At 62.5% G+C, this 14,913-nt stretch overlaps 1 protein-coding gene across 30 annotated transcripts in view; it reads left to right on the top strand.

The window, feature by feature from the left end:
- The window catches only part of PLEC (plectin), a 55,813-nt gene extending 42,492 nt beyond the window's left edge, over positions 1-13,321 (top strand). For 29 of the 30 annotated variants that reach the window (XM_072034154.1, XM_072034151.1, XM_072034149.1 and 26 more), the window contains 4 exons: positions 620-4,000; positions 4,497-11,463; positions 12,012-12,152; positions 12,513-13,321. In XM_072034154.1, the coding sequence (XP_071890255.1) occupies positions 620-4,000; positions 4,497-10,820 (9,705 nt within the window). In that variant the 3' untranslated portion in view covers positions 10,821-11,463; positions 12,012-12,152; positions 12,513-13,321. The remainder of the gene's footprint in view (positions 1-619; positions 4,001-4,496; positions 11,464-12,011; positions 12,153-12,512) is intronic. The other variant, XM_072034173.1, reaches the window with a different exon arrangement.
- The last annotated feature ends 1,592 nt before the right edge of the window (positions 13,322-14,913 follow it).

The following is a 14,913-nucleotide window of genomic DNA, read 5'->3' as shown; positions in this document are numbered from 1 at the left end:
TTGATAGCCGGCTTGTCTGGAGCGGGCCGGCGGGGGACTCGGACCGGCAGGGGCGGTGCTGGTGCTTGGAGCGCTTTCCACATCGTCGAGGTTTTCCTGGCAGGGAAAGCGCAGCCAGCACCTTCCTTGCCCCAGCTCCCCTCTGTCCTGCTGCATCCGGCCGGGGCTCTCGTTCCCCTCGTGCACGGGGCTGGGAGAGGCTCTGCCCGGATGGCAGTGGGCACGGTGGTGGTGTGCAAGCTGCTTGCATCCGTCTCCATTGCCTTGGGCTTGGCTCGCGCTCCATTCCTTGTCCGTGGTACGTGGGTCATCCTGCTTGTTGCACCGCTGTCCGGGTCCTGTCGCCTGTCTGCCTGCGCCTTGCCAAGTCAGATCAGTAGTCATGTGTCCCCTGTCTGCCATACGTCTTCTGGAAGCTGGCGCCACCGCCTCCAGCTCGTGGGGAGGCCCAGGGAGCCGACGCCATTCCATGCGCATCCTCCACCCCTCTGCCCCGGACCGTCCCGTGTCTCGGTGGTGCGTGGTTGTGGCTGGCATTGACGCCGTGGCTTGGTCGCATCCGTTGTGATTTCTCTCTCTTCCCCCTTTCTGTTTTCTCTGCACCCTCTTTCTCCTCCAGAAAGCCGCCGAGAAGCTGAAGGAGGAGGAGAGGAAGCGGCTGGCGGAGGTGGAGGCCCAGCTGGAGAAGCAGCGGCAGCTGGCCGAGGCCCACGCCAAAGCCAAGGCGCAGGCGGAAGCGGAGGCGCGGGAGCTGCAGCTCCGCATGCAGGAGGAGGTCACCCGGCGGGAGGTGGTGGCCGTGGACGCTGAGCAGCAGAAGCAGAACATCCAGCAGGAGCTGATGCAGCTGCGGCAGAACTCCGACCACCAAATCAAGTCCAAGGTCAAGCTCATCGAGGAGGCTGAGTACAACCGCAAGAAGGTGGAGGAGGAGATCCGTCTCATCCGCCTCCAGCTGGAGACCACCGAGAAGCAGCGGGCCGGTGCCGAGACGGAGCTGCAGGAGCTGCGGGCACGTGCTGAGGAGGCCGAGCGGCAGAAGAGGCAGGCACAGGAGGAGGCTGAGCGCCTGCGCCGGCAGGTGAAGGAGGAGAGCCAGAAGAAGCGGGAGGCCGAGGAGGAGCTGAAGCGCAAGGTGCAGGCCGAGCGGGACGCAGCACGGGAGAAGCAGAAGGCGCTGGCGGACCTGGAGAAGCTGCGGCTGCAGGCAGAGGAGGCTGAGCGGCGGATGCGGCAGGCGGAGGCCGAGAAGGAGAGGCAGATCCAGGTGGCCCAGGAAGTGGCCCAGAGGAGCGCCGAGGCCGAGCTGCAGAGCAAGCGGCTTTCCTTTGCCGAGAAGACGGCACAGCTGGAGCTGTCGCTGCAGCAGGAGCACATCACAGTGGCCCATCTGCAGGAGGAGGCCGAGCGGCTGAAGAAGCAGCAGCTGGAGGCCGAGCAGTCGCGGGAGGAGGCCGAGAAGGAGCTGGAGCACTGGCGGCAGAAGGCCAACGAGGCGCTGCGGCTGCGGCTGCAGGCAGAGGAGGTGGCCCACAAGAAGACTCTGGCGCAGGAGGAGGCAGAGAAGCAAAAGGAGGATGCGGAGCGGGAGGCCCGCAAGCGTGCCAAGGCGGAGGAGTCGGCCCTGCGGCAGAAGGAGCTGGCGGAGGAGGAGCTGGAGAAGCAGCGGGAGCTCGCAGAGGGCACGGCCCAGCAGAAGCTGGCGGCGGAACAGGAGCTGATCCGGCTGAAGGCAGAGATGGAGAACAGGGAGCAGCAGCGCCTGCTCCTGGAGGAGGAGCTCTTCCGGCTGAAGAAGGAGGTGAGCGAGGCCATCCAGAAAAGGAAGGAGGTGGAGGAGGAGCTGGCCAAGCTGCGGGCCGAGATGGAAGTTCTGCTGGAGAGCAAGGCCAAGACAGAGGAGGAGTCGCGCTCCACCAGCGAGAAGTCCAAGCAGCGGCTGGAGGCTGAGGCCAGCAAGCTGCGGGAGTTGGCCGAGGAGGCTGCCCGGCTGCGGGCCCTCTCCGAGGAGGCCAAGAGACAGCGGCAGCTGGCTGAGGAGGAGGCTACCCGGCAGCGGGCTGAGGCCGAACGCATCCTGAAGGAGAAGCTTGCAGCCATCAACGAGGCCTCGCGGCTGAAGGCAGAGGCCGAGATCGCCCTGAAGGAGAAAGAGGCCGAGAACGAGCGGCTGCGGCGCCTGGCAGAGGATGAAGCCTACCAGCGCAAGCTGCTGGAGGAGCAGGCTGCCCAGCACAAGCAGGACATCGAGGAGAAGATCGCCTTGCTGAAGCGCTCCTCGGAGAGCGAGCTGGAGCGGCAGAAAGGCCTCGTGGAGGACACGCTGAGGCAGCGGCGCCAGGTCGAGGAGGAGATCCGCGCGCTGAAGGCCAGCTTTGAGAAGGCCTCGGCGGGCAAGGCCGACCTGGAGCGGGAGCTGAACCGCATCCGTGGCGAGGCGGAGGAGGTGCAGCGCAGCCGGGAGCAGGCTGAGCGCGAGGCCGAGAGGCAGCGAGCGCTGGCACTGGAGGAGGAGGGCCGGCGGCGTGAGGCCGAGGAGAAGGTGCAGGCCATCCTGGCAGCGGAGGAGGAGGCCGCGCGGCAGCGGCGGCTGGCCCTGGAGGAGGTGGAGCGGCTGAAGGCCACAGTGGAGGAGGCTCGGCGGCAGAAGGAGCTGGCGGAGAAGGAGTCGGAGCGGCAGATCCAGCTGGCACGGGAGGCGGCGCAGAAGCGCATCGCGGCGGAGGAGAAGGCCCACCTGGCCGCCGTGCAGCAGAAGGAGCAGGAGTTGCTGCAGACGCGGCGGCAGGAGCAGAGCCTCCTTGACCGGCTGCGGGAGGAGGCCGAGAAGGCCAAGCGTTTGGCCGAGGAGGCTGAGTTTGCCCGCAGCAAGGCCGAGCAGGATGCCAGCCTCTCTCGGCAGCGCGTGGAAGAGGCCGAGCGGCAGAAGCAGCGGGCGGAGGAAGAGGCACAGGCCAAGGCGGAGGCCCAGGCAGACGCGGAGAAGCTGCGCAAAGAGGCTGAGCTGGAGGCGGCGAAGCGGGCGCAGGCGGAGCAGGCGGCCCTGAGGCAGAAGCAGCTGGCGGATGCCGAGATGGAGAAGCACAAGAAGTTCGCCGAGCAGACGCTGCGGCAGAAGGCGCAGGTGGAGCAGGAGCTGACCAAGGTGAAGCTGCAGCTGGACGAGACGGACCACCAGAAAAGCATCCTGGACGAGGAGCTGCAGCGGCTGAAGGAGGAGGTGACCGATGCTGTGCGGCAGAAGGCCCAGGTGGAAGAGGAGCTCTTCAAGGTCCGGGTGCAGATGGAGGAGCTGGCGAAACTGAAGAGTCGGATTGAGGAGGAGAACAAGGCGCTGATCCTCAAGGACAAGGACAACACACAAAAGTTTCTGGCGGAGGAGGCTGAGAAGATGAAGCAGGTGGCAGAGGAGGCCGCCCGGCTCAGTGTGGAGGCCCAGGAGGCTGCCCGCATGCGCAAGTTGGCTGAGGATGACCTGGCACAGCAGCGGGCGCTGGCAGAAAAGATGCTGAAGGAGAAGATGCAGGCAGTACAGGAGGCCACACGGCTGAAGGCCGAGGCAGAGATGCTGCAGAAGCAGAAGGACCTGGCTCAGGAGCACGCCAAGCGGCTGCAGGAGGACAAGGAGCAGATGCAGCAGCGCCTGGCCGAGGAGACCGAGGGCTTCCAGAAAACGCTGGAGGCTGAGCGTCGGCGGCAGCTGGAGATCACTGCCGAGGCTGAGCGCCTCAAGCTGCATGTGGCAGAAATGAGCATGGCCCAGGCCAAGGCTGAGGAGGAGGCCAAGCGATTCAAGAAGCAGGCGGAGGAGATCAGCGGGAGGCTGCACGAGACTGAGCTGGCCACCCAGGAAAAGATGACGCTGGTGCACACCCTGGAGATCCAGCGGCAGCAGAGCGACCAGGATGCAGAGAAGCTGCGGAGGGCCATCGCCGACCTGGAGCAGGAGAAGGAGAAGCTGAAGCAGGAGGCGGCGTTGCTGCAGCAGAAGGCGGAGGAGGTACTGGGTTACGGGTCCCCTTGGTGGTGGTACGCGGGGCTACCTTCCTTCTCCCCAGCTGCCCCACGCCGTGTCCCAGGACAGTGGGTGCATGGGTGGCTGGACGGGCTCTGGGAGCTGGCCTCAGCCCTTGAGTTGGCTGCTGGCCTCTGCCCGGGGGCGTCCTGCCATGCTCCTCTCTGCAGACAGGAGCTGTCCCCAGCTCCGCGCCTCGGTAGCCGGGTGGCGAGTTCCTCATCCCACAAAAGAGCTTGTGTCTTTTCCCTGCTCGTTTCACCCACGTGTTGCCTGCTGTGGTTCCCTAACCCCAGTGCTGCTCCCTTAACCCTTACCCTGCATAGCGGAGCGGTTGGGTGACACATCCCTAACTAGCACGGGTCCCCAGCCCAGCCCAGTAGCACCCTGCTGCCTGTCCTCCCACCCCCGCTGCCCTGCCGGTGCTGTCCTCCTGGGGGAACGTTGCCATCTGACTGTGCTGTCCTCTCTCCCGCTCCAGATGCAGGTAGCCCAGCAGGCACAGCTCCGCCAGGAGACACAGCTCCTCCAGCAGACCTTCCTGACGGAGAAGGATGCCTTGCTGCAGAAGGAGAAGTTTATTGAGGAGGAGAAAGCTAAGCTGGAGAAGCTCTTTAAAGACGAGGTGGACAAAGCACAGAACCTGAAGGCAGAGCAGGAGCGACAGCAGAAGGAGATGGAGCAGGAGAAGCAGCAACTGAAGGCCATGCTGGATGAAGCCAAGAAGCACCAGAAGGAAGCAGAGGAGAATGTTAGGCATAAGCAGGAGGAGCTGCAGCAGCTGGAGAGACAACGGCAGCAGCAAGAAAAACTCCTTGAAGAGGAAAACAAGAAACTTAGGGAGAGGCTCGAGCAGATGCAGGAAGAGCACAAGGCCGCCCTTGCCCAGACACGAGAGATCATGATCCAGACAGATGACCTGCCCGAGGAGGTTTTAGTTACAATGACACAGATGCCAGATATCAAAGCCGTGCCCAACGGCAGAGACGTGGTGGATGGCTTAGCACAAAACGGGGAGCCAGAGTTTGCCTTCGATGGCATCCGTCAGAAGGTATCTGCAGAGAAGCTGGCTGAGGCTGGCATATTGAGCAAGGAGAACTTAGACAAGTTGGTGAAGGGTGTTGTGAGTGTCGGTGAGCTCTCGCAGAGGGAAGACGTCAAGAAGTACCTGCAGGGCAAGAGCAGCATTGCTGGTTTGTTAATCAAACCCACCAATCAAAAGATGAGCATCTATGAAGCCATGAAGAAGAAGCTGCTCAGCCCAGGCACCGCGCTGGTCCTCCTGGAAGCGCAGGCTGCCTCTGGCTTCATAATTGACCCTGTGCGGAATGCGAGGCTCTCAGTGAACGAGGCGGTTAGAGAAGGAGTGATTGGGCCAGAGTTGCACAATAAAATGCTGTCTGCTGAACGAGCGGTGACTGGCTACAAAGATCCTTACACGGGAGACAAGATCTCCCTCTTCCAGGCCATGAAGAAGGAGCTCATCGTCAAGGAGCACGGCATCCGCCTGCTCGAGGCCCAGATCGCCACCGGCGGCATCATCGACCCCGTGCACAGCCACCGCCTCCCCGTCGAAGCTGCCTACAAGCGCGGCTACTTTGACCAGGAGATGAACCAGATCCTCTCCGACCCAACCGATGACACCAAGGGCTTCTTTGACCCCAACACACAGGAGAACCTCACCTACCTGCAGCTCATGGAGCGGTGTGTGACTGACCCGGACACGGGACTGTGCCTCCTGCCGCTCACTGACCAGGCGGCTGCCGGGAGAGAGCTGGTCTACACCGACCAAGAGGCCAAGGACGTCTTTAAGAAGGCCACAGTGACAGCACCATTTGGCAAGTTCCAAGGGAAGACGGTGACCATCTGGGAGATCATCAACTCTGAGTATTTCACTGAGGACCAAAGGCGGGATCTGATCCAGCAGTACAGGACTGGCAAGATCACAGTGGAGAAGATCATTAAGATCATCATCACGGTTGTGGAGGAAAGTGAGAGGAAGAGCCAGATGTGCTTTGAGGGGCTCCGGGCCCCTGTGCCTGCCGCCGAGTTGCTGGAAAGCAAAATCATCAACAAAGACCTCTACAACCAGCTGCACCAGGGCAAGAAGTCTGTGAAGGATGTGGCAGAGATGGAGTCTGTGAGGCAGTACCTGAAGGGCACCGATGCCATTGCTGGCATCCTAGTGGAGTCAACTGGCCAGAAGCTCACCTTCTATGACGCCCTGAAGAGAAACCTGCTGAAGCCAGAGATCGCCCTGTCCCTGCTGGAGGCGCAAGCTGCCACGGGCTACATCATCGACCCCGTGAGGAACAAGCTGTTCTCTGTTGACGAGGCAGTGAAGGCTGAGGCTGTAGGGCCAGAGTTTCATGAGAAGCTGCTGTCCGCAGAGAAGGCTGTGACCGGCTACAAGGATCCCTATACAGGCCAGACAGTTTCCCTCTTCCAAGCGCTGAAGAAGGGGCTGATCCCCGGTGACACCGGGATCCGTCTGCTGGATGTCCAGCTTGCAACTGGAGGAATCATCGACCCTGTGAATAGCCACCGGCTCCCGCTCGAGGTTGCCTACAAGCGGGGCTACTTTGACCCGGAGATGAACGAGGCTTTGTCTGCAGCCCATGATGAGATCAAAGCTTTCTATTGTCCCAACACCCAAGAACATGTCACCTACGCCCAGCTGCAGAAGAACTGCCACCGTGACAAGCAGACTGGCTTCTACCTGCTGCCCCTCTCGGACAAAGCCATCCAGTCACAGCAGGAGGAGATCTACACGGACAGCCAGGCAAAGGAGAGCTTCGATAAGGCGGTGGTGGAAGTCCCAGCAGGCAGCTTGAAGGGCCAGACAATGACTATCTGGGAGCTGATCCACTCCGAGTACTTCACAGAGGAGCACCGTCGGGAGCTCCTCCGACAGTACAAGACTGGCAAAGTGACCATTGAGAAGATCATCAAGATCGTGATCACCATCATTGAGGAGACAGAGACCAAAAAGCAGGAGAAGCTGACATTCACCGGTCTCCGGGCACCTGTACCTGCCAGTGAGCTGGTGGAGTCCCGCATCATCAGCAAAGCCCAGTATGAGCAGCTGAAAGAAGGCAAGAAATCAGTGAAGGAGCTCGCCGAGACAGAGGCAGTGAGGAGATTCCTGCATGGGAGTGACTGTATTGCCGGCGTCTACGTGGAGGCGACCAAGGAGAAGCTGAACATCTATGAGGCGATGAAGAGGAACCTGCTGAGGTCCAGCACTGCTGTGGTCCTCCTGGAGGCCCAGGCAGCAACTGGGTTCTTGATTGACCCTGTGAAGAACAGGAAACTGTACGTCAACGAGGCGGTGAAGGCTGGTGTTGTTGGGCCTGAGCTGCATGAGAAGCTGCTGTCTGCTGAGAAGGCTGTCACGGGGTACAAAGACCCCTACTCGGGGAACACCATCTCACTCTTTGAGGCCATGAAGAAAGGACTAATTGTCAAGGAGCACGCTATCCGCCTGCTCGAGGCCCAGATCGCCACCGGCGGCATCATCGACCCCGTGCACAGCCACCGCCTCCCCGTGGAAGTGGCCTACAAGCGCGGCTACTTCGATGAGGAGATGAACCGGATCCTCTCCGACCCAACCGATGACACCAAGGGCTTCTTCGACCCCAACACGCACGAGAACCTCACCTACATGCAGCTGAAGGAGAGGTGCATCGAGGATCCTGAGACAGGCCTGTACCTGCTGCCTCTGCGGGAGCCTGAGAAGCCGACGGTGGTAGAGACCACGCACGTGTACACGGAGGCAGAGACGCGAAAGGTGTTTGAGGAGACGCAGGTGGACATTCCCGTGGGCAGCAGGGCGGGCTCCTCTATGTCGCTGTGGGAGATCATGCACTCAGACCTGCTGCCCGAGGAGCAGAGGAAGCAGCTCATGGAGGAGTTCCAGTCAGGCCGTGTGTCCAAGGAGCGCATGATCATCATCATCATCGAGATCATCGAGAAGACTGAGATCATTCGGCAGCAGAATCTCACATCCTATGACTATGTCCGGCGCCGCATCACAGCCGAGGACCTCTATGAAGCCAAGATCATCTCTCAGGACATCTACAACCTGCTGAAGCAGGGCTCCAAAACCTTCCGGGAGCTCCTGGACGTGGAGACCATCTGGAAGTATCTCTACGGGTCAGGCTGCGTTGCTGGCATCTACATCCCCTCTTCCAAGCAGAATCTCAGTATCTACCAGGCTTTGAAGAAGGGGCTGATCAGCTCAGAAGTGGCCCGCTCCCTCCTGGAGGCCCAGGCAGCCACCGGTTTCATGATTGACCCCATAAAGAACGAGATGCTGACCGTCGATGAAGCCGTCAGGAAGGGCTTGGTGGGGCCTGAAATCCATGACCGGCTCCTGTCCGCAGAGAGGGCTGTGACGGGTTACAGAGACCCATACAGCGAACAGAAGATTTCCATCTTCCAGGCCATGAAGAAAGACCTCATTCCTAGCGAAGAGGCCCTCAAGCTCCTGGACGCCCAGATAGCCACTGGTGGCATCATCGACCCACACCTGGGCTTCCATCTGCCCCTGGAGGTGGCCTACCAGCGGGGCTTCATCAACAAGGACACGTATGACATGCTGTCTGAGCCCAGCGAGGTGCGAAGCTACGTGGATCCATCCACGGATGAGAAGCTCAGCTACACGCAGCTCCTGAAGCGGTGCCGCAAAGATGAGGCCAGCGGGCTCCTCCTGCTCCCGCTCTGCGACACGAGGAAGCTCACCTTCCGCGGGCTGCGGAAGCAGATCACCGTGGAGGAGCTGGTCCGCTCTCAGGTGATGGACGAAGCCACCGCCCAGCGCCTCCAGGAGGGCCTCACTTCCATCGAGGAGGTCTCCAAGAACCTGAAGAAGTTCCTGGAGGGCACCAGCTGCATTGCCGGCGTCTTCGTGGATTCCACGAAGGAGCGGCTGTCCGTGTACCAGGCCATGAAGAAGGGCATCATCAGGCCAGGCACCGCGTTCGAGCTCCTGGAGGCGCAGGCAGCCACGGGGTACGTGATTGACCCCATCAAGGGCCTGAAGCTGACAGTGGAGGAGGCTGTGCGGATGGGCATCGTGGGCCCTGAGTTCAAGGACAAGCTGCTCTCTGCTGAGAGGGCGGTCACTGGCTACCGGGATCCCTACACCGGAAAGCTCATCTCCCTGTTCCAGGCCATGAAGAAGGGTCTGATCCTGAAGGACCATGGGATCCGCTTGCTTGAGGCCCAGATTGCCACAGGAGGCATAATTGATCCTGAGGAGAGCCATCGCCTCCCTGTGGAGATTGCCTACAAGAGGGGCCTTTTCGACGAGGAGATGAACGAGATCCTGCTGGATCCCAGCGATGACACCAAGGGCTTCTTCGACCCGAACACGGAGGAGAACCTCACCTACCTGCAGCTCATGGAGCGGTGCATCACCGACCCAGAGACCGGGCTCTGCCTCCTGCCCCTGAAGGAGAAGAAGCGTGAGAGGAAGACCTCCTCCAAGTCCTCTGTCCGCAAGCGCAGGGTGGTGATCGTCGACCCAGAGACAGGCAAGGAGATGTCCGTGTACGAAGCCTATCGCAAGGGCCTCATCGACCACCAGACCTACCTGGAGCTGTCAGAGCAGGAGTGCGAGTGGGAGGAGATCACCACCTCCTCCTCCGATGGCGTGGTGAAGTCCATGATCATCGACAGGCGCTCGGGGCGCCAGTACGACATAGATGATGCCATCAGCAAGGGCCTGATTGACCAGTCGGCCTTGGACCAGTACCGCTCAGGCACCCTTTCCATCACCGAGTTTGCGGACATGCTGTCCGGCAACATGGGTGGCTTCCGATCCAGGTCGTCTTCCGTGGGCTCCTCTTCCTCCTACACCGTCAGCCCGGCCCCCTTGAGAACGCAGATGTGGAGTGACCCGACCGAGGAGACGGGGCCGGTGGCAGGCATCCTGGACACGGACACCCTGGAGAAGGTGTCCATCACCGAGGCAATGCACCGCAACCTCGTAGACAACATCACGGGGCAGAGACTGCTGGAGGCCCAGGCCTGCACCGGGGGCATCATTGACCCCAACACCGGGGACAAGTGCTCTGTCGCGGATGCGGTGAACAAGGGCCTGGTTGACAAAATCATGGTGGACCGCATCAACCTGGCACAGAAGGCCTTCTACGGCTTCGAGGACCCGCGGACCAAGACGAAGATGTCGGCAGCCCAGGCCCTGAAGAAGGGCTGGCTGTACTACGAGGCCGGGCAGCGCTTCCTGGAGGTGCAGTACCTGACGGGGGGCCTGATCGAGCCTGACGTCGAGGGCCGGGTCTCCTTGGATGAGGCACTGCAGAAGGGCACCATCGACACGCGCACGGCCCAGAAGCTGCGGGACGTCAACACCTACTCCAAGTATCTCACCTGCCCCAAAACCAAGCTGAAGATCTCCTACAAGGACGCGATGGACCGGAGCATGATCGAGGACGGGACCGGCTTGCGGCTGCTGGAGGCCTCCTCCCAGTCCAGCAAGGGCTACTACAGCCCCTACAACGTCAGCAGTGCCGGCTCCACCTCGGGCTCGCGGTCGGGCTCCCGGACGGGATCCAGGTCGAGCTCCAGGCGAGGGAGCTTCGACGCCACCGGCTCTGGCTTCTCCATGACCTACTCTTCCTCCTCCTTCTCGTCCTCCAGCTTTGGGCGCAGATACACGGCAGGTCCCCAGAGTGCGGAGGATGCAGGAGACTCCTCCATCACCCCATCCCTCCTGAGCGGGCGCTGCGGGCAGCAGGCGAGCGTGGCAGGGCTGTGGGCGCCTCCGCTCAGCGTGGCGTGAGGCTGCCTGCCCCGTCCAGCCTCCGAGGAGCCCGCCCGCCTCTCCCGCTCCGCATGTTGCAATGCTGCTGGCTAATCACTATTTTTTTTTTTTTTTTTAATTTTTAAACTCCATTCTTCCAAAGCAGTGCCTAAAGTTTAACCAAAAAGACTAATATATTAATATATACGATTGTTCTGACAGTATTTGTATATTAAGAGATGTGAGAGAGAACACACTACCCTCCCAGATCCGCAGCCCCGGGAGCTTGCTGCCGTTCGTGCCCTCTGCAGAGCAGATCCTGCCCAGCCACTCGGACACAGCGAAGCAGAACCTGAAAACAGTTTTGTGTTTTTGATCTAACCACTTAGCGACTCTTTTGTAATTAAAACCTACCGGCTTCACCCCCGCACCTTGAAGGAGGAGACGGCGCTGTCCCTGCGGCGTGCCCGGCTGGGATGGAGGAGGACGCTGCCGCGGGCTCCCCCCGCCGCTCAGCACCGGGCAGCCCGATCCGATCCCCTGCACCACCCTGGAGCCACCCGGACCCTTCCACCTGCCCTCAGCACGGCAAAGGGGCTCTGCACCCCTCCCGAGCTGCCCCAGCTCCTTTCCTTGGCCTCCTGGCACAGCCCTGCCGCCGCCGCGGACCCGGTGCCCGACCGTAAGTGCGCGCTGGCGCTGCCCGCTGCTTCCGCGCCGTGCGGAGGGAGCTGCCCCGCACCGCCGCTGCGCCCACCCAGGGGCTTCGCTGCGTGCCCACCACCTCCGCCAGCCCGCCCGCTCGCTTGGCTTGCCCCACGCGCAGCGGCACCTGCACCTCGCTGTCTATCTCTATCTGTCTGTCTCTCCGTGTATCTGGGAAGTGCTCCGCACAAGGTCTGTTCCTTAACGCTGACGTAGCCTAACCAGCTGGCAGCTGCTCGGCAGCGCCCGCGCTGCTGACTCCTTGCTGCCACAGCCGGCCCGGGGCTGTGCGCGCCGCGCGTGGTTTCTGCACCCAGACCCCAGCCCCCTGCCCGGCTGCGCGCCTGCCCCTCGCCGAGGCTCCTCCAGCCGCGGGAGCCTCTGCGTGGGGCGGGCCTGGAGCGCGCTCTGGCTGGAGGGAAAGCGGATCTCTAAAACCAGACTCCTCTTCCTGATGGGAATTCCTTTCCTCTTGGCTTGCCTCTCCTTCCCGTCACCCGCAATAACGCGCTCTCTCTCTGGCAGATGTCTTTTTCCAGTCCCACCAAAGATGTCCCCTTGCCGCTGGGCGAGTTCCTCAGCTGGGTCTCTGACGTTAGCAGGTCGTGGATCGGCTCGAGGGGAGCCCTGGACGCGGCAGCACCTCGGCTGAGCTCACCTGCGCAGGTAATGCTGACCTTTCCCTACTCTCGGGGGGCTTCCTGGGGTCTTGCAGCTTGCGGGGCTGCTTCTGGGCTGCTGCTAGGGGGGGGCACGTCCTGCAGACTGTGACCGTGAAACGGCCACGGGGCGTTGCTTTCCTCCAGGCACGTGCAGGGGAAGCGTGGCCGGCGGTGGAGGCTTTCCAGCCGCGGCTGTGCCGGAGCAGTTCTGCTCCCCGCACGAGCTCCCGCTGTGCCCAGGCTCCATGGGGGCAAGCAGGCTGGTGTGGGGCGGGCGCGTGGCGCTGCCGGCTGGGCTCAGTGGCTTCATCTCATGGACCAGTCCTCCTGTCTCATCCCATCTTTTCTGTTCGCTTTGTTTTAGTGTTGCTGGATGTCCATCCCAACTCCCCTCACCGCTGCCACGGAGCCCGTCCCCCAGTGCTGGGGCAAGTGGGACCGCACTTGAGGACACTGGGAAATGCTCCCTCTCCCTTTGCACTTTGCCAGATCCCCGCTCAGAGACCTGGGGCCACGCTGCCCGGGTGCAGGAGGTGCTCCATGGCACGGGAGCCCCTGACTCACCAGCCGCCCCTGCCCCCTGGCAGCGCCTGGCCCCAGCCCCACCACATCCTCCACCGGTGCCCCAGCAGGGGCTGAAGCAATAAGTGAGGTGGCAGCAGGGGCTGTGCCTGCCCGGCCCTGTCCCCCTGGCCCCAGAGGCACCCGCGCGGTTGCCTGGCCCTCCCCTCGCCCCGTGCCGTGCACCCCATCCTCCCTCAGGATCAGCCTCCACGCACGGTGCCACGGCTCGCTCGCGGATCTCCACAGCACCTCTCCTCCTTCCCACCTTCTCTCATTTTGCCATGTGTAAATCAATCATGTTACTCCTCAGCATTTGTTATTATTCTCATTATCCAGTTTTGCTTTTGCATGACATACTAACGTGGGCGATTCTGTAACACACCCAGCCCGAGCCAGGGCTCCCGCTCCTCTGGGTCCCTGCGCTTCCCTGATTTCCCAATCATTTCTCATCAGGGCAGCAGGGGCTTATCAATAATCCAAAAGCATCTCTTTTTTTGGGGGCAAAACACTAAAACCTGACTTGTATATACCGTGAAGTGTTTGTAAAACATGCAGTATGGACCCATGGCTCTCCCCAGTGAGGTCAGTAAAAGAGATCCTATGAAACCAGCCGGCAGCTCCGCGTGGTCTGTTCACCCTCCCTGCTCCCTGGTCAGCGGCCGTGCCCGGGGGTGGGCCGGGGGCTCTCGGCCACCTCCTGCGCTCTGGGGCTGTGGCACACTGGGTGCTTGCTGGCGGGGTGGAGGAAGAGGCTGGCTGTCCAGCTGGGGCATGGCTGGGGCACTGGGACTGTGACCTGGGGCCAGCAGGACCCTGCTGCCTGCAGGCTCTGCCCAGTGCCTGGTGTGAGTGCTGTGCCGGTGTGCTCAGTGCATGCTAAGCCATGCCCAGGCAGCCCCCCCCGGTGCCACCGTGCCCAGACCAGGGCTGCAGGATTGTCCCCGGGGACCCCAGGCACGCTGCTGGCTGCCCTGGGCTCCCAGCACCGGGTGTGCTCCGCAGAAAGGTGAGTGTGGGCGCAGCGGGGCCCTGGCATGGCCCTGGGAGGCTGCAGCCCCTTGCCAGTGGCTCCCTGGTTTTGGGGACGGGGGGAGCAGCAGCAGGGGGGCACTGCTGGTGGCGTGGAGGCTTCTGAGGGTGCCTCTTGTGCATGAGCACCGCTCTGTCCCTCTGCGTGGCGCCGTGCCCCCTGCACCCCGGGTGCTGCTGTGCTGGTGCCGATGCGTGCAGCGGCTGCGTGAGCAGGGCCTTGCTGGGGCTGTGCACAGCGGGCTGCCGCCTCTGCTTGTCCCTGCGGTGCCACAGGAGCGTGGCGCACACAGCCGGGTGGTGCACAAAGCAGCGGGGATGGGTCCCAGTGCTTGGGGACGCCCCGCGTGGCTTCCAGGACAGAGCAGCCTGGGCAGGCAGGGGCGAGCTGGGCGGTGACCAAGCAGCAGGGTTTGTGGGGACAAACCTGAGCGTGGAGGCACCTGCTCAGGGGGGTTTCCTGGCACTGGCTCTACCGGCACATGAAGTCTTTGCAGCCCTGCAGGCCCTGGGCTGGGCCGGGTGCCAGGCACCACGCCAGGAACACCAGGGCTGGCACAGCAGGGCCGAGCGTGGCACGAGCGGGCTGCCGGGTGTGCAGGGGCAGCGCCTGCTCCGTGCGATGTTGGGGCCGGCGGGATCTGCCCAGCAGCAGCAGGACCGTGCTGGGGGCAGCTGAGCGCATCGGCCCTGTAGCAGCACCCGGGGAGGGTCTGGGCTGGCCCGGACAGATGGCAGTGGCTGGGGAGCGAGTTAATTGCCTTGTGCGTCAGCAATTAGCAGCAGCGTCCCTCCCTGCAGTGTGGTGCGCTGGGACACGGCTGCTGGAGGTGGCAGGGGTGGGGGCACCGCGTGGGCACAGCCCTGGTGCCGGGGTGGCTGCAGGCTGCTGCGCCCATCCTGGTGGGCTCAGGATGGGTCCCAGCAGGGGGCAGCTCCCCAGGGTGGCACGGCCGGTGCAGAGCCTGCACCCTGTGCTCATCAGCACCCCGGGGCTGTGCACGGCCTCATTGCCACCAGAGGGAATTCCTGCTGCCTCACCTCAGCCTTCCTGCTGCCCCTCGGGGCTGGACACCTCTCACAAACCCCATGAGCCCACTGAGACCCTCCTGCCCCTGTCCCTACCCTGCTCCATGGACGAGATACCCTCATCCGCAGACCCTGGGTGGGGT

The sequence above is a fragment of the Anas platyrhynchos genome, chromosome 2 (genome assembly GCF_047663525.1).
Source record: "Anas platyrhynchos isolate ZD024472 breed Pekin duck chromosome 2, IASCAAS_PekinDuck_T2T, whole genome shotgun sequence".
NCBI lineage: Eukaryota > Metazoa > Chordata > Aves > Anseriformes > Anatidae > Anas > Anas platyrhynchos.
This window is presented reverse-complemented; position numbering and strand designations above follow the sequence as displayed.